General features: G+C 42.1%; 1 protein-coding gene across 7 annotated transcripts in view; it reads left to right on the forward strand.

Moving 5' to 3' along the window:
* RAPGEF1 (Rap guanine nucleotide exchange factor 1) overlaps positions 1 to 19,414 on the forward strand; it is a 142,338-nt gene that overhangs the window by 108,244 nt on the left and 14,680 nt on the right. Inside the window, exons 11-14 of one of the 7 annotated variants that reach the window (XM_077477855.1) lie at positions 3 to 164; positions 4,767 to 5,021; positions 6,753 to 6,845; positions 18,170 to 18,258. In XM_077477855.1, the coding sequence (XP_077333981.1) occupies positions 3 to 164; positions 4,767 to 5,021; positions 6,753 to 6,845; positions 18,170 to 18,258 (599 nt within the window). The remainder of the gene's footprint in view (positions 1 to 2; positions 165 to 4,766; positions 5,022 to 6,752; positions 6,846 to 18,169; positions 18,259 to 19,414) is intronic. The other 6 variants (XM_077477863.1, XM_077477873.1, XM_077477881.1 and 3 more) reach the window with 6 other exon arrangements.

Consider the following 19,414-nt stretch of genomic DNA (forward strand, 5'->3'; position numbering starts at 1 on the left):
AGCAGGCTCCCTTTGCTGCCTCTTCCTTCTCCTCTGTCCCGTACTGTGCACAGCCAGCCAAAGGGGTCTTCAACGTACCTGAGGACAGCAGCCACCCTCAGGGCATCAGTCTCTCAGTCTCTAACTGCTTTCTGAGCCGCCATGGCTCTTTCCCTGTGCCTTCGGTGAGTGTCTGCTCCATTGCCTGCTGCCTCTATAAAGTGTGAGAGGAGGACTGTTGCATGTGATTGGTTCCGGGAAGGTTTAGCTGTGTTTTTCCTAAGATTGCAAGACCAATACTTTGCTCTGTTTACTGCTTGACTTATTTGTCTGTTCTTGACCTAAGCACATTCTGTGTATACTATTAACCATAGCTAGTACCCATGACCTGAATGCAATGACAGTAGCCATTTTCACATGCTGATACCTCATTTAAGCCGGCCATAGATGGATCTGACTTCAACAGGGAGCAGCTGAATTTCTATCCATCTATGGCTGTTCCTGTTTCAGAGGAGTCGACCTAGTGATCAACTCTTATGGAACAGGAATGTTGGAAAATTTACGTTCAATCAGCACATGCATCCAAACAGCTGCAGCGTTGATCAGTGTATTTTGGCAGCAGAGGAGTCTCAGAGGAGTCTCACTGTCAGAATAGAATAGCACAGTGGGGAGGATTCCTTTATCCACCTCAAATGTGTGGATGTGGGATTTTTTTTTCTTTCTTTTTTTCACCCATGGCAAGCAATTAATTTTTGTTAGCAAGTAGGGATGTCACTGAAGCAGAGCACACAAGATTCTGCTTCATCTGTAATGTGTTGGCCTCCAGTGATGCCCCTAATTCCTAATGCTTTTCTGGTGCAGTCGCAAAATGTCTGCCACCGCTGTGTTTAAGGGATGGTGTGGTGTCAAGCGTATGCTTCTCAAAATTGTCATTTTGTATACTAGGCCATACACTTTTATGAATCATTCCTGTTACCTTGTATCCTTGTGCTTGCTGTTGAAGTATCTCTTCAGCCCAGTGGGAGGTAATAAAATTTAGCAATTTTTTTTTTTCTGCCGAGTGCTTGCCAGTGTTTTGCAGATGGCTATATGCAGCCTTGCTGTCCCTGCAGGCAATGAGGCAGATAAGAACATTTCTCGCTGGAAGCAACTGTTCCTTCAAAAGCAACTACAGTTCTGTTTCTAAAGACAGACCCTCCCAAAAGTCAAAGTTGAATCCAATGCTGACCACCTTTTTTTTTATTTTATTTTTTTTATATATGGGAGAGACGCTGCTGTTGAGATCTCGCCTTAAAGTGGCGTTCCACCCAAAAGTGAAACTTCTGCTTTAAGCATTCCTTACCCCCTGACATGCCATATTTGGCATGTCCTTTTTTTGGTGGGGGAGAAGGTACCTAGTTTTGACAGGTACCTGCTCCCACTTTCGCTCAGGCTTCCTAGATGACTCGAGCAGAAGTGCTAGTCTCCCCCTCCCAGCAATCTTCTGGGACTTGTCACAGGTCCCAGAAGATTGCCTGGCCATTGAGGAGGTGCACCGCTGGACCGTGGGACAGGTGAGTGTGTGTTTATTAAAAGTCAGCAGCTACACAAATGGCTGGAGCTCCACTTTAAGAAATCTGGTACAGCCAAACTTCCACAGTCATTACAGAGCCAAATGATGGTGTGACACCTGTGTTATGGTCATGAAGGACAAGTGTTAAGTTACAAACTGCAGTAGGTACAGTATGTCATACCAAAGGGATCTCAAAGGTAATCAAAGTTGGCTTTTAAAACGTGCAGATACATGTGAACAGTAACGGCCACAGCTCCTGACAATCTGTAATTACTTTACTTTATGCAAACGTCCCTGCTGACACCATTCACCGCCACCTGTGATCCCATACATGGAAATACTATGACTGCTCTACCTGCAGGTGCGAATGACTCCTAGAGATGCTAACTTGACCGAGGTTGAAAACTACCAGTGCCAGACTCCCTGATCCTACAATAAATGTATTATAGTGTGCCCACTTTTTAAACAACTGTAGCCTGGGCATCTCAGTGCAGTTGGTCTTGTGGCCAAAGGTCTAAGCATTGATCGCAATTTACTGCTGAAGGGAGGGGGGCCCAACAGAAGTCATGTGACTGGCTGCCGTGTGACCTCGGAACAATGAGTTCTGACAGAAAGTTGGTCTATCCCCTCCCTTTCTTTTTCTCTTATAGAAAATGATTTGGGTTTTGACTTGGTTTAACAAGTATTTACACAAGTATGTTAAAGGAACTGAATTTAAAAAATGCATTTTGATATTTAGCTGCCAAACAGCGTTAAGGTAAATGACCTTTCTAGCTTAGTCTATGGCCAGCAATGATTTTTTATTTTTTTTTTTGAACTAAAAAAAAGAAAAGAAAAAAGAACTTGGCTCTGGGGTTGCTTTGAACTCTGTTGGCGTCCAGAGCTCTCCCAGATCTGTCATGTCCTTCTACTCATGTGATTGGCTCTCTGCTGGTCTCAGCAGTTTTTTCTTATTACAACATGGTGACTGATTGTATGACTATAGCAAGACCCTCTGTTCGGCACTCGGATGTAGGAAGAGAGTGAAATCCAGGTATGAGTTTGTCCGGGCTACAACAAATAGAAATTTGCAACGATATTTGCTACAGTCATTGCAAAACACGGTACAGACCTGGAGTGGGTTGTTTTTTATTTTATCTTCAGGAAAAGTGGTGTGACACTTTTAAAGATATCATCATTGCCTTTTTTCTTGACAGTTATATTTAAGTTATAACTCCCAGGCGTGATACTAGAGCAGAAAGTCAGAGAACCTCATGAGATTCTAATTCCTAAGATGTTCTCAAGCTGTCACGTTGTCTTTGATTGTATTGCTGGAGGGAGCTTGTGAACAGCTTGTTTTGGTGTACCCAGACACTCACCTGTTGGTAACTAGACTCTCAGTAAAAATAACCCGGCTCAGTCAGCTTTTAAATACTCCTCCAGCTATGAGCACTCTGCTTCCAGAGCTGGGATGCACACCATATGGAAAGGAGATTAATTCAAGGAAAGGAAGGAGGAATTCAGCCGAGTTCCAGCTTCCCCACTGTGAGAGCGCATAGCTGGGATTCCACAGGCAGACTGTGGCATGCAAGAATCTGAGGAAGGAAGGAAGGAGGCAGGCAAGGAAAGGAGGGGACGTGTGAAAGGAAGGAAGCTGGGGGTGAAGACGGAGGGCAAAATATAAAGCACATAATAAAGATTATGTGCCAGTGTGCACATTAAATGTGAAGAGTACGATATTCCAGTGTGCCTATATAGTATAGAGAGTATAATCTGCCAGTGTGCACATATAGTATAGAGAGTATAATCTGCCAGTGTGCACATACAGTAAACAGAGTAGAATATGCCAGCGTGCACATACAGTATATAGAATATGCCAGTGTGCACATACAGTATACAGACTAGAATATGCCAGTGTGCACATATAGTATACAGAATAGAATATGCCAGAGCTCACATACAGTAAACAGAGTAGAATATGCCATTGTGCCCATATAGTACACAGAGTATATTATGCCAGTGGGCACATAAACTATGAAGAATATAATGATTGTTATATGTCTGTGGGCTCAAACCTATATTTCTCACATGCTAGTTGTCTTGTTACACTGGCAGATCGCTTGCAAATGTCTGAGCTGTATTGCCAAGAACAACCATTTAAATTCTTCTTTGGTATGATTTTGGGTTGCTAAGGGGTTAGCTCAAGCAAATGTCACTTTGTTGGTATAGTCTTAGAAAATGTGAAATCTGACTTGTGCAGGCCATCATCCTCGCTTATCTACACAGGGAGTCACTGATTCAAAAGTATGGAAGCCAAGCGTTTACTGAGTGTTTGTTCCTAGTCAGGGACTCAATAGTAAAGCAAGACTGAGAATGGCAATACTTTCTTTATCTTGAGGGCTTAGTGTTTAGAGTACAACAGTAATGCAGTGACATGCAGTCGCCTATATTGGCCACAGTAATGTGCAGTCATCCACACTGGCCAATCGGAAATCTCCCTTCATCAATTTAGAGCAATCAGCCAAAAAGTGTAGACCATAGTCCTTAAGAGAGCTTCAGGCATGTAGACTAGCTTAAGACTAGCATGCATTCATACCAATGACTTGTGGGCTGGTGAAACCTCTATGCTTTTATCTTTCCAGTCCTGTCGAGAGTAAAGATGGTTCTTCAGTGAATAGTCCATTCAGGTCAGGCGTACGTCGAAGATGGCGACCAGGGCTGCTCTGTCAGCATTCTGGGTCTACCATGGGGTCCTCCTATAGTGAACAGTCTTGACTTGAACCTCTGGTGTGGTCAAAATGCAAGTGCTGAAATGCATTATGCATTTCAGTTTGTGTAATATTATTTACTCAAGAGACTTGTAACGGTCTCATTGCATTAGTACAAATAAGGGGAATGAGAGAGGTGACAATTTTCAAACTGTGTCACATAATTGCCATTGCAATAGCCCGCTGCTTGGCATCCAGAGCACAGTGGTTCTATACGATTTAGTAGAATAACAGGCAGTGTCTTGGTGCTGTTCACCTATATGCTTTAATATACAGATACATGCTTTTATAGTGAATGAATTGAGAGTGGATTGTGGAATTTGTTCATGTGTGTCTCTATTGGGGTTAGATGAACCCACTCCAGGTGACATTTTCAGAATCAATGAATTTCCTTTTGTGCCAGCTACTAAACTGCTTTTACACTAATCTGCTTTTCTTTTTACCTTTTCTCTTTCTCCCTTGTCTTCCTGCCTATCTCCTCTCCCCAGTACAAATCTGTATTTCGCTCCTACTCCCAGGACTTTGCTCCTCATAGCCAGGCTCCTGCCCTCCCCTTGCTGAGTCCTGCCATCTTCTACTCCTCCCGATACCCCCTCCCAGATTCTATGCCCCCTCCTCCTGTTGTGCCTCCAGCTTCCCTCTGTCCTCCTTTAGCCTCCTCTCAGGGCGGCAGTGCCTGCGGGACCCCTCCTGCCTGCCTTCCTTTTGAGCTGCCATTCAGCGGCTCTCTCCAGACATCAGCGGTGAGAACGGGAGGGGGCTCGGCTGGACGGGTTTAATGGGGGCATTTGTGAATGGCAAACCAGCTTCTTGTCTGTCTTCCATTCTCATCAAGCCTACGCTGTGCTGCTCCAGCTTTCATTGCCTCCCTGTGCTGTCTGTCGGTGTGCCTAGTGTGCTCGTTGTACTCATACAGTAATCATTTTTTATGTAAGAATATGTCCATTAGTATCACCAACTCTTTTCCTGAGTCTAGGTCAATGTCCTTATCTGATTATGACATGACTTCTCATATAGGGACTAGTCTGACTCATGATGGAGTGTGAAAGAATGATGGTGATTTTCCAAAAACTTTGTTTTAACTATTAAATGTTATCCAGAGTGTTATTTATTTTTATCTAGTTGTGAATTTGTACTTTTGGAATATGGTATCATGGGTATTAGTTTCCTGATTCAGGTAATGAAGCCTTCAGTATTGGAAATCATAGGTGTGGTCTAAACCTAAAACCCAACTTTATACAAAAAGTTAATGTACAATGCGCACTAGGGTTGGATTGCTAAAGCCAATGCCCTTTCAAGCAAAATTAACAAGGTACTTATTTTTGGCAGGTACCCACTCCCACTCATATTGCCTAGGTCAGTGATGGGGAACTTTGGCACCCCAGATGTTTTGGAACTACATTCCCCATGATGCTCATGCACTCTGCATTGTAGTTGAGCATCATGGGAAATGTAGTTCCAAAACATCTGGGGTGCCAAGGTTCACCATCACTGGCCTAGTGATGGCGAACTTCCAAGTGGAATTTCTCCTCTCTTCCTCCCTCCTCACAGTCTTCTGGGACACGTCACAGGTCCCAGAAAACTGAGGGACCATTTATAAAGTACATCGCAGCTCGTACATGGACAATGTGCGGCTGTGAAGCCGCAAGCAACACAACTGACTGCTCACAGTTATGCTGGCATCGGGAACACTAGTAAAGAACTAGCCTGGGTGAGGATGGAGCTGGATTTCTGGATAGTTGGGTGTCCTGTTATATTTAGTCAGCAGCTGCAATCTTTGTAGCTGCTTACTTTTTACCTTTTTTTTTTTTTTTTCTTCTCAGAGTGAACAACCTCTTTAAAGATATGGAAGTGGCCAGTGAGGTAGCCTGAAGCTTCTGAGCATACATGTTTGTTTTTTGTAGGTCACATAGCTAGATAAAGCATTTGATAAAGCAGCCAGCTTCTGCACAGGTCACAGGTGTGTTTCCCAATCCAGCCATAGTCAATGAAATTGTGTCCATGGATCCATTTAACCTGGATCAATTCCTTACTGAGAATCATGTACACTCAAGCTGTTAGGAGCTTTTACAGGTTTTTCTAGATTTCAGCTGACGTTATAAACTATAATAAATGCTACATTCACAGATATGTCATGCTATTGCACATCTTGATATTTGCAATTGCTACACAATCCCTTGTATCATGTTGTCAGCCATGATGGGCTTGAAAGGGATGCAACAGGTAATTTGCCGGAAGTCAAAATATACATATCTCTCTTGGCACCAACATCCTTGGTGCTTCTCAACATTTTAAATAAATACATTATGTAAATATTTGTCAATATGTTCAATGGTGTTATGTCATAAATTGTGATTTGGGTTTAGAGACCCCCTTTTCTTCTGAAGGAATTAATTATTGATCTGAAAACCTCTGAACCAGCATAACAGATCCACTGCCAACCATTCCCTCCACCCTAATTATTCCCACCATAGAATGAAAATGCCAATGAGGATGCGGGCGATGAGGAATATGTCAACCTGTATTCCTCCGGGCAAGGCAACGGAGCTCCCCTACCCAGTGATGGTGTAAGTAAAGACGCAGCCGGGGTGAAAGGGGGCATCAATGGGGGTTAAAGATAAAACCCAGCCCTCTGCATGCCCAGCATAATGCAACGCATGCCCCCTCCTCTGTCCTCCCTGCTGCGCCAGACCACTGCACCGCATGACTAAGAGAAGTACCATCCTTCCTTCTCCGACCCCTCCTTTACCTAACACTAACTTTTGAATCCAGGATTAAGATACCCATGCACTTCCTGAAATTAACATTTTGTGCATGTCTTTACCCATAACATGTTTTCCATTTAAGAATTACACCATAATTTCATTTGTACCATGGTATTTAACTAAATAGTTCATTTTCATGTGTGATTACTGTATGTCTAAAGGTTGCTGCTTTACTCAAATGTTAAGTGAAAGAGCAAAGGCTGAAGATTTCTCTGCTTGGTCTTCAGCACAAAGACACGTTTTCATCCATTCAGCACTGAGATCGATGATAAAATACAGACATATTCTGGTACAGCTGTGCATGGCAAACCAATCCGCTTGTATCTTGCATTTTCAAAACGTAACTGAACAAGCTGAAGTTAGAAGCTGTTGCCATGAACAACTGTACCATATGCTGTCTGCTCCAGTTTTGACATTCACCGCATAGTTTGCAGCAAAATCACAAAAAATAAATGGTTGTTGGGGTTGATTTTTATTTTATATATTTTTTTTTTAAACTGAAAAAACTGAAAAAAATATTAAAAGCCAGCAGCTATAAATACTGCAGCTGCTGACTTTTAATAAATGGACACTCACCTGTCCCGGGTTCCAGCGATGCCGAGGCCGATTGATCGCTCGGCCCTCGGCTGCTGCCGCCACCATTCTAGGTGAGGGAATCAGGAAGTGAAGCGAATCGGCTTCACTTCCCGGTTCCCTACTGCGCATGCGCGAGTTGCGCCGCGCAATAGGAAATCTCCGCGCTGTCACTGGGGCCCGTGTGTGTCCCAGCAGACAGCGCGGCAGGGCAGGAAATGGCGTAGACTCCCACGTGAGTCTATGCCCGGAAGTGGGTGTAAATACCTGTCTTTGACAGGTATCTCCACCCCCCTCCCCCCTGAAAGGTGCCAATTGTGACACCGGAGGGGGGGAGGGATCCGATCAGCGGAGGTTCCACTTTAGGGTGGAATCCCGCTTTAAGGAGTAAAACATGATAATTTTATAAAGGGAATTTTCACTTGCCTTAGTAATTGAGGTGAAGCTAAGTGAAAATTCACTTTGAATAGTATGCTAAACCATGTTAAATTAAAATGTTGTATTTTTGAGTTTTTTTTTAAACATTCATGCTGAATATATTCAGATGACTGAAGTAAGCACAGCTTCAGCTCTTTCCTAAGCAAAGTAAAAATTCACTTGGCTGTACTTATTTAGTAAACCAAGCCCACTGTGTCTAAATAATTCTGCTGGCTTTGGGATAACTGAACTGAACCCTTGAGCATAATTTTTCAGTGAAGATATCCACTGTTTATATGCAAAGCATTGGATGAATTGCAGGTGCTAAAAAAAAGAATATAATATAGCTGAGAATATTGTCACCTCTGCCCATGCTGCACCCTTACCAACATTTCCGGGAGTTTTGTTCTCCCATGTCCCATGCTGTGCTCAGTGCTTTCTGATGCAGACTCTCATGTCAATACAAGAGAACGTAGTGACACAGGAGATTGACACCCCTGGAAGTAACCACTACAGAAGAACATTCAGTGAAGGATTTCTCTATAATAGTGCAGTGTGGACATGCACTTTGTTTGCTGGCAAGTTTAAGCACCAGTTTCCACTAAAAAGAGTTTTAAAGACCCTTTAAGATAAGTGTTACCCAGTGGTTGATCTAATAGGCTTTTTGACATCTGTTGTTGGTTCCATGAAATCAAGGAAAAATTACCAACGCTTTAAAAACCCAAAACCTGCAAATATATAGGCATCCTCTAAGCTTCTTTACATTAGAATGAACCAACCCTCCCTATCTTTGCTGCCTTTTATGTATTCACTTTTCACCATTGCTTTTAAAAGACTCAGTTCCGGTTCACACTGGTGCGATGCAGGAACCAGTGCGATTCCTGTGCACGTTATCGCATCTCACTGGCTGGCAGTTCACACTGCTCTTTGTGAACCTCTGCGGGTGTCAATGCAAGGTCAATGACGCCCCCAAATCGGATCGCAGTGCGAACTCTGACAGTAATCGGATCGCATGGGTGTGAACAAACCTTTTTGGTGTGAAAGCAATGCGATTTCAGCCATACAAACTATATGGCTGAATTTGGATCGCACAGACATCGCATGTTATGTCCACAGCAATGCGGTGAAAAGTCACATGCGATGTATGGCATCGCACTAGTGTGAACCCAGCCTCAACCAGTTGTGACCAGGAAAGAGCTGTCCTTGGTTTTTCGAGGCTTTGGGACATTCTTCCAGCTGGCAATATTGCTTGGGGGGTTGGTAGGATTGATTGAACTCACTCCAAGTTGAATACACATTTCAAAAAGGCTAATGAACAATAACATCTTCATGCCACCAAAATGATATTCAAGCAGCTAACTAGCTGTTGATCACGTCATGGAGCACATGTAGTGGTGGTGCGAAAAAAGTTTTTTCTCTGTGTGGCTATCACATCTATTCATAATGCATTTGATTAGGTATTCTCTAATAAGCTGCCTGGCCTTGTCAACATTATCATAGCATTAACCTATGAATACTTTAAATAATAGCTTCAAAAGGCTTTTAAGTTGTCCTTTGTCAGTCAGTAATGCCCTATGCAGACAATATAGTGAAAGACCAACATTGAGACATTTGAGATGTTACATAGAAGCTCAAGATTATAAACCGCTAATGTATTACTGCTACACATATCCTCCAAATTCTTAAAGCAGCCCAACAAGAGTATTTTCAAGAAACGGAAAACTCAAAATAGATTTTGTTTAAATGGAAGCAGAGGGTAGTTCCTCAAATAAGTAATAACATGGAAGCCATTTTTTTGTTTTGTTTTTTTACACAAATGTAATGTTTTAAGTTTCCAAGGCGATGATGCTTCATGTCATTGGATTCTTTTTTCAAAGTAACCATATTCTTTCAAAGATGAACTATAACAGTGTTTTTTGTATATTGTAAGGAGCTCTGCTTTTTTACTTTTCCCATTGAGGATATTGCCCTCACTTTCTTCTCCAATGTCATCCTGATTGTTAGATTATCACTGAGACAAGAAGTGATGGGAAATCTCCCCAACAGAAAACACATTTTTAAAGCTTAATAGGTTTGGACCCTTATCCACTGTGCGCAAACTGAAAGAAAAAACAAAAAATCATAATGTTTGGGCTGCAGTTTGGAGAAATAGATGTTCATTCAGAAGAGGAATAGATACAGAGGGACTGAATAGATATATATCTATATCTATCTATCTATATATATATATATATATATATATATATATATATATATATATATATATATATATATATATATATATATATATATATATATATATATATATATTATTATTATTATTTTTATTTTTTTTCATTGGAAATGCAGCTGATCCTTCAATGGTGCATTCAGTTAGTTGCAAACTGTGAAAATCAAGTACCTGAACTATACAAAATCCTTCCTTTAGACATGAACACATACTGCTAGTAAAGTGTTTTTCTTTTCTTTTTTTAAATAGTGTGTTTTATTTGAGCCCCTCCCTCATAGAGAAGAGTCTAGAGAACTTGCTTATTAGATTGACAGAACTGAGTCAGTTGTTTGCAGCTTGTAATAAGGATCTGCTTGTCAGGCCTTAAACACACTGCATAATGATTGGCAATTGACTTTGCATAAGGAATACTAATGAAATGTAGTTCCAGCTGCAGACAGTTATCCATAGAGAATTGGAAGTGGACGGCTCAGAGGCTGACCCAAATACGTGATGAAGGTCTTGATGGTTAAGCCTTGTACAAACGATCCGATTGTTGGCAGGGGATTGTGTGATGACAGACCGTTGACCTAAAATCCGACTGTTAGTATGTCCTTCAGACAATTGTTGGCCAACAAATGTTGGATGACAGGCTAGTAAATTTTCTGTGGACAACGGTCTATCAGATTTTAGTATTGTCTGTACACAAGTCCGTCACACAAGACCAAAGTACAAACACGCAAGTTCAGAATCGATGCTCACCAAACATGACATTAGCAGAAGGTGCCCAAAGGGTGGCACTCAAGAGCTGAAATTCCACGTAGAACGTCACTACTACGTTTATGTTTTGTTGGCCGACAATTGTGTACCGTTAGTATGCAAGACGAGATCCTGGCACACACGCTTTTGACAAAAGTCTGACACTCTGTTGGCCAACAATCTTATCGTGTGTACCAGGCTTAACTTTTCCACCAGATAGTTACTAGCACACTCTGTATTTGTCCTCAGCAGCTAGTCAGCATTACAAGGACTGCACATCTGATTGAGTATGTATACAAGATGTGGACATGCATCAATCCATATTAATACTTCTTACTGACACATAGTAGAAAATATAAACAGATCTGTGCAGTTGGATTTCCCATTCTACTTGTTTGGAATCAAAATAGATATTGAAAAGGCAAAGAGCCACTTGCCACTAACCCCCAAGCAGACATTTTGACTGGTTAGGGTGACAAACTCGGAAAAGTACCTTCAGATGCAACAGCAGATCAAACCTATGACCATTCAGAACCCAACGTGAACGATTCTTCTTAATCACGTGGATCATATGCAGGTTTCAAGCATGCTTGAGAATCTACAGCAACAGCAGACTTTACAAACAAGTGTTCATTGTCGATCGCTTGATTATTATCAATTAGTGCTTGGATTCATTGTCACAGCCAGTAGCACCCTCAAAAGATGCCTTCTGCCAAAATAATAATCTATGCATAAACGCCTTTGTGTGTTTGTACCGCCCAGGTTTGTATCTTTCACAAACCTGGGCGGTATGAGCATATGATGGAAAAATGCAGATGCCAATGTTATCTTTAGTGAAATCTGCATGTCAAATATAGGCCACTGAATTTCTAGGCAAACCGTGACTTTTCTTTGGTCCTGCCCCCAGCAGTCTCCTGAGCATTAGAATTGCTTGTGTTTGGAATTCAAATACAGAGTGCTTTAGACATCAGTTCAGGATTTATTGCAGGTGCCCTGGTCCTTAGGCTGCATTCACACCTGAGCGTAGCGCTTTCAAGCGTTTTTTTCGGCCTTTTTTACTGCGATTCGCTGCGTTTTTTACCGCGATTCGCTGCGTTTCTTACCGCGTTTTTACCGCGATTTGCCGCGAATTTGTGCAGGGCAAAAGGTCACCAATGTTAAAAGAAGAAAAACGCTCAAATCAGCCCGATTCGCGCGACAAAAAAGGGTCCGGAACTTGTTTGAGCTTCAGGCATAGGGCTTCAGGCGACTTGGAGTGGAGATGTGAACCATCCCCATTAAGAATAATGGATTTTTTTCCCCTCCAGCGTTTTGTAGCTTCAGGCATCAAGCTACAAAACGCTCAGGTGTGAATGGGGTCTTAGTGTGACAGTAGATTGAGATACAGGCAGCTGAAGTTATGTCCCTTCTGTCTCCTCTGATTTGGTTGAAATTAAAGTGGTTGTAAAGCCTAAACATCTTTTACCTTTAATGCATTCCTAAAAAATGTTTAGATGTCAGCATCCCCCCCCCCCCCCTCCCCTTTCACTTACCTGAGCCCTCATTCGATCCAACGCCATGCATATCTGCAGCTCTTCTCTCCCCTCGCTTCCGGGTCTCGCTGGCTTTGCTGGAGAATCAGGAGCCATTGGCTCCTGATGTCAAAGCCAGTGACAAGGGCGTGAGGGGCCGGGGCCTAATCCTGCTGTCTGTGTCAAAATACGCAGCAACGGGGCTTAAGTGACTTCCCATGGGGGCACTGGACAGAGGGGCCTGAAAAGAGGAGCTTCACGACTATTCTATTGCACAGAGCAGGTAAGTATAGACATGTTTTGTTATTTTATTTTTAAATTAACTTTACAATCACTTTAACCTCCTACCTATATATTCATCCTTCTTGCACAGTGTCCATTTTCAGTTGCTCTTTGTAAGGGACTCCCAGTTTTATATGATGTTTTAAAGGTTATACAGTGTGCGCGTGTACACACACACACACACACACACACACACACACACACACACACACACACACACACTAATTGTCACTTCAGACTGGTTTTTGGACACTAAAAAAACTCTGGATCACCGTTATCATATTAGCACACAGAATGCAATGTTCACAACCACCATGTCTAACGCTACAAAACCCCTAAGGAAGGCGATGTCCCGATCCCCTGAAAAGCATTGGAAATGTTTTGTCACACACTAACTGATCATTTTTCTTCAACCAGATGGAGCTTCCCAGACGTTATTCATGCACAGCTCTTCTCAGCCATCAGCCACCTCTATAATCTCTACTTAGTGTGTCATTGACCAGGAGCAAGCATGGACATATAAATTGTTTCCCACCTGATATGCATATACTTGGTGATCAGCACATAGTAAAGAGGTGATAAATAAAATAAAATAAAAAAAAAGTTAACAATGACAGGCCCATACATGTATATTTACTAGGTTTTCTAAACAAAAAATTTTTTGTCACTGGCACTCCCAGCAAGCATTTTGCACTATTTATAGTTCTGTGCAAAGTCATATCAGTATCAGTGCTGGGTTTATGATGCCCTTAACATTTTTAAGCTGTCAGGAGTAAACAATAAAACAGATGTTTTATGGCCAAGGCTGCTTGCCAACCACCATGCAGGACAAATACAAACATCTGGAAGGGCCTTGTGCTGAGGTCAGTGATGGTTAAATGAACCCTGTCATGAAAAACATAGGCTGCCATCAGGGACCTCCCTTTATAATGCTAGTTGGTTGGCTGTCATGCTGAATCTCTTTCTTTAAACCCTTGAGTCATTGATTTAGAACAATAATCGGACACAGAGTTCTGACTTCTTGATCTGCAGCCTTGTTCCAGGTCTGACTGAAACCAGTATGTCAGCATGGTAAGCAGGCGACTAGCTTTCAGAAAGTGATTAGCAATGACCACTTCCAATATCTTTTCGTGACATTGTTGGCTTGTTTGAAAAGACCAATGCATCAATTACTTTACTATTCATGTTTTTAAAATCTAAATTTTACTGGATAAGTTTTTATTTTAAAGCAAAGCTATACTCTATTTAAGGGGCCCCCAAGAGGTTCACCACAGATTAACACATTACGGCAGACTTACCTTTGGTGCCGACGCTTCAGCTAGTCTCAGATGCTTTATCTTCACCAGGTCTTCCTTCTGGGTTACATCTAACTGCTTGAATGGCCGTGCTGCGATGGCATCATTCCCGTGCATGGTAGTCATTACTTCATCACGGCAGAGCGGTGCTGTAGTTGTACTCTGAGCTGCGCATGCTTTGCTCAGTGTACATGACCACCGACAGGCTGGGGGAAGCATTTATGACAGAAGAGTCCTGCTTGTCAACATTTTTCAAAATTTTTGAGCTGTACTTCTGTGGATCGCAGAAATGCAGTTTGTTCTGCACTCCTGTGACTTGTTTTCAGCAGGCAGCGGGCTGAAGCCGGCTAAAGTCACAGAGCAAGTCCAGGCTGGGGAAAGGTTGTGACCATATGGTCGAGATCGACCCAGATGCTTGGACTGGCATGTGGCTGAGCCTCTCAGCAAGTGGCAGAGAGCCTTGGCCAGTTGTTCCCACCCACTTCACAGCCCAGCACTCCAGTAGGGTTTGAAGAACTAAGAGCTGCTGACTCTGCTCACAGAGCTCTGAGAACCGAGTGATCAGTAGGCTTTGATCGTTTAGTTCTCAGTCTTGGAGCTGGTGGCGGGACAGATGCAGCATCCACTTAGGTAAGTATGATTAAAAAAACAAAACAAAACCCAAACTTCTTTCAATTCCACTTTAACAAACCACATTAAAGCCCAATGTATTATGTTTTTATTATAAATTTACTGTTTAATTTTAATCAAGGCAAAAATAATAATGGGGGAATATGAAATGAAAATTGTGTATGCCTATTTCATATTTACTGCTTAAAGTGGTTTTAAGGTCTAACGGAATTTATTTATTTTTATGCATTCCCTGCATTAAGGCAATACATTCCCCCCCCCCACCCCCCGCTAACTGTTCATCTTAACACACACCCCATCCCCCCCCCGAAAACTTCCTTGAGTTATGTCAGCAATCAGTGCTGTGCGGCTGCAGCTCTTCTCCCTTGACTTTGAGGAGACATGGGCAGCCATAGGCTCCTGCTGCTGTCAGTCAAATCCTGTGAGGGGGGGAGGGGCATGGCCAAGCCAGGCTGTGTGTATCTATGGATGCACACAGCCCAACTCAGGAGCGTACCTACATTGGTGCCCCATATCCCATGGCTTGCTATGGGTGCACTTACAGGAAGAAGGAGCAGACGGCACCAGAAGTGGAGGTAAGGGAGGCTCTGTGCTGTACCATTGCATAGAGCAGGTATATATGACCTCTTCTATTTAAAAAAAAAAAAAAAGCTTTAAAATCACTTCAAAGTCAGCTTGTTGTAAGCTGTAGACAAAGGCACGACCTTTCTTATTACACGTCTACCCAAAAGGCTTTTTTTTTTTTGTTTCTTCTTAGCTTTGGAGACAAGGGGGACCCCCTGTACATTTTTTTTCTTTGTGTCCTTTTGGGGGAAAACCATTTTGCTTCCTGTCCAGGTGACAATGTTGTCACTGTGGAAGGTAGTGAGGGGGATAAAGTATTTTTATCTCTATTGTGTCCCTGCTAAGAAGGGTTCCCTTCACTTTCTATCCTGGTGACAACTTCACTGGGGGGGGGGGGGGGGGCAGGAAGCTTAACAAGCCACAGACAGCAAAAATGTTTTGACATTCTCTACTCTGACTTTAGTAGCTAGTGGGCTACAATAGAATTGAAGAATAGGAGCGATCAGACTAGTGAATAAATCGGGGGAGGGATACATCATCCGATTTAGTCAGGTATTTATTAAAAAACAAACAAAAAAAAAACGGTCAGGGTGTTTTACAAAAAGATGTATTTGTTATATAAAGATTTTATGCAAATTTATAAAAATGAATAAAATGGTTGATAAACTACCAAAGTAAATTTGGCCAAACACTATTAAACCTTTACAAGCATCCAAAGGAGTACTCATACCATGCACTGTCTTTGTAATGCACTTCTTGTTAAGTAATGGTGAGTTATACAATCACAAAGCCTGAGGCAGCTCATATCTTCTGCTATGAGTTGAGGTTGTCCCTTTCCATGCAGATTTTGGATGTCCTGCATCATCTCATCGCTTCTAACAGAGGCTTGTCAATATAACTGTGCTTGCTTGCTTGCTGTCTGTATTGTCGCCATGTTTTCACCACATCCTTTTATCGCTGTGCTGCCAAACAGTTGCTACAGTCTGTGCTTCCTTTGTGGCTGTGTCTTGTTATATTCTGATAATAGCGGAAAGCGGATGCCAGGCATATAGAATTGTGACCTAATGTTGGAAGAAGAAATGTCACTTTGTGATTTTAAGACTAATTTATTTGTCTCTAATGTGGTCACAACGTATACCTAAATAACCATAAAGAATAGAATCATGGATTGCAGCGCTTGTAATGGGAATCCTGAATGCTTTGGGGTTGCAGTGGGTGGGGTACCCCTCTAAAAGACTGCAGAGGAGGTGATATATATTGGTTTTCTGAGCACCTCATTTGGAAGATCACTGCAAAATGATTTCCGATTGGTCACATGTACCTTTTACTTCACTTGGTGCAAACAGCTATTTTGCCATGTTGGTGCAGCTTCATATCACTGACCGCCTCTGTTCAGGGTGTTTCTAGTCAAAACTTTCTGTATTGAATGGCATTGGTGAGCCCGGGGTTGAGCCATAGGAAGGACAAATCCTACCACAGACAGTAGTCACTGGAGCAGGTTTGAAATATTTCCTCTTATCTTTTTCTTGTTTCAGTGACAGCTGTAAATGTTTGGTTTTCACATCACTTTCTGTCCTATGCCAGTGGTCACTAGGACTAACAATAATCTAAAGTCTATGGCAGTAGTAGACAACGACCTGATGCTTTTTGGGGTAGGGGGACTGCATATTTGTCTTTCTACCAAGATAAACTGGCATTGGTTCTGTGTGTGAGAGCCTTGACCCCCCCCCCCCACCCTATGCCACGCAGTCGAAGATGTGCACTCAGTGTACATGTATTTGTTTGAAATAGTGTCCACAATGAGGATGGTTATATCATACCTGCATGAATGACCATCGCCCGATATCCATGACCACCCATAAGGTTGTATGTACACAATTAATCAGTCTTTTAAACAACGCTTTCTGCTTCATTCTTTGTTTCTTCTGCCTTTATCGTTGCACAAAACCTGAAAAGGCAGATCAAACACTGAATGATAAAAAGCCATTGGCTGTACTGTAAAAGGCAGAAGCCAGCTGGATGAAGTCTGTAAAGTTTGGAAATAAAAGAACACACTGCTAACCTTCTCTTTTTTTTTTTTTTTTTTTTTTTTTTTTTTGTGTTCAGACAGGCAATTAATAAAAAAATTCCACCCAGTGCTGCAGTTTCCATTCTGCTTTTAGAAATAAAAAAAAGAAATCATTGAAGGATTACGAAGAGCCGAGTTAAATCAACAATCCAGAATTTTCCATTACATCAGAAAGTTATTGCTTACTAAATACCCCTTATAGAGCATAAACGATGCACATGATGGCCAGTAGAGATGAGCTTTGACAGCCTGGGGCATACAAAATGTAGGCGTTTGGGTTAGAGATTAGTTTGGAGGAGGCCCAGTCTCCTCTCCAAAGATCAGTTCAATTGCTTGCCCCTGTTAAGCTATGTATTGCTGCCTATTAGCAATGTTACTGGTTACCATTCTGCTTAAGGCCTCAGTGATGTCACCTTGCACCCCTGTATTAAAATGGCTGCCTCATAGAGTATAAGGAGCAGGTACATGTTACCCTGGAAAGCTTCTTGTTTTGTGTCCTGTGAATTTTGCATTGCATAGGGGAAAAGTACCTAGCGCAAAGTAAATTTGTGTTTTATTAGTTGCCGTTTTTGTTTTTTTACTTGAGGGTGGTAAGGAAGTGTCAGGGTTTACATCCTATGTAATACTAATGTCATTCTGTATGGGTGTAAAAGAATGTGGTGTGGTGAGAGGGCGCCTGTGTATTGGCAAATGTGATAACAGCAGTGAATGGTCAGTGTGACCTGTAGAGAAGGGGAAGTGCCTCATGATCTAGCTTATATTACTATAACATACTGTGTATGACTTACAGTGAAAGTGATGTCTTTGGTCTCCTGCAGGAATCTCCTTTAATTGATGATGAACATCAGAGAGCTTCCTCTTCTCAGCCCTGCGCTCCTGGCAGCGAGAACCACGAAACCACGGACAGGTACTGTACTATTTCTGTTGTTCCTCTTCCTTGTTTCTAGTCCTGTGACCCACATAAAGCAATACATTCATGTTCTTCATTCCTGTTCATTTCATACCTGATACATTTGCCCCACATTCTTTATTTTCCTTTATTTTCAATGCTTAAAGTGGATGTCGTAATGTAGAATATAAGATTTCCTATCATTTGAGCCCAATCTTGCCACAAAGAGTTAACCCAGCTCCAATCCTCTTTTATTGTTCAGTGAGATAAATCTTGACAGAGAAAAACATTGTCAAATCCCCCCGTGAGTGACAGGTGATTTACATATCTTGTGCACTAGCCTAAGAAATATGCATTATTTTTTAATTCCCTCCCACTCCTTTCTTCTGCTGCTCTGCAAGGATTGGCTGTTCCACACCTCAGCATGATTTGCCATGCTGGAGTCATGTGGGGACTTTTTTGGGTTTTGACTGGATGTTAGTAATCGTAGCAGAAGTTCAGTGTAAGAAATACACAGGAAAAAATGCATGTTGATAAGGGGAGTGTAGAGGTGGGCGGGGAGTCTACTGACATCATGACTCCACTCACTGAGCCCTGGAAAACAGACCCCCCCCCCCCCCCCACACACAAAATCTGCAGTTTTTTCGGGTCTCATAGCAGATATTTGACAGATGTGTATACTTGCAGGAGGCATTTATAGTCTTCTAGATAACCAATATTGCAGTAGTTTAGTTTAGAAAGGATGAGAGTGGCTTTACATCCACTTTAACTCCAGACAGACAACCAAACATACAATCAAAATGCATATGCATCTAAACTGTTGTAGCTGCCAAAGGAATTATGTGCTGAGCCAGTCTTGTAATCTTTGCATCTCTGCTAGACAACACTGCTTGTTATTGGACAAAAAGCGGGCCATACTGCAGGCTAGCAATACACCTTTGTCCTGAATTTATCTGAACATTTGTTTGGACAATAAGAAACCACACACTCCTGAGTACATTTATGTGCCATACTCTCCTGTAATCAGGTTCACTGACTTTTTGGTTATACTCCATAAAAAGCCTTTCCTGGAATTCACGAAGACTGGCACAGGCAGATTTTGCAAAAGTGTCTGATTCTGGTGTATTCTGAAAGTAGTGAAGAATGCACCAAATTCATATACCTTTCTACTAGA

Source organism: Lithobates pipiens, unplaced genomic scaffold, assembly GCF_037356315.1.
Source record: "Lithobates pipiens isolate NorthernLeopardFrog02 unplaced genomic scaffold, aLitPip1_a1.2 Scaffold_1, whole genome shotgun sequence".
Classification (NCBI taxonomy): domain Eukaryota; kingdom Metazoa; phylum Chordata; class Amphibia; order Anura; family Ranidae; genus Lithobates; species Lithobates pipiens.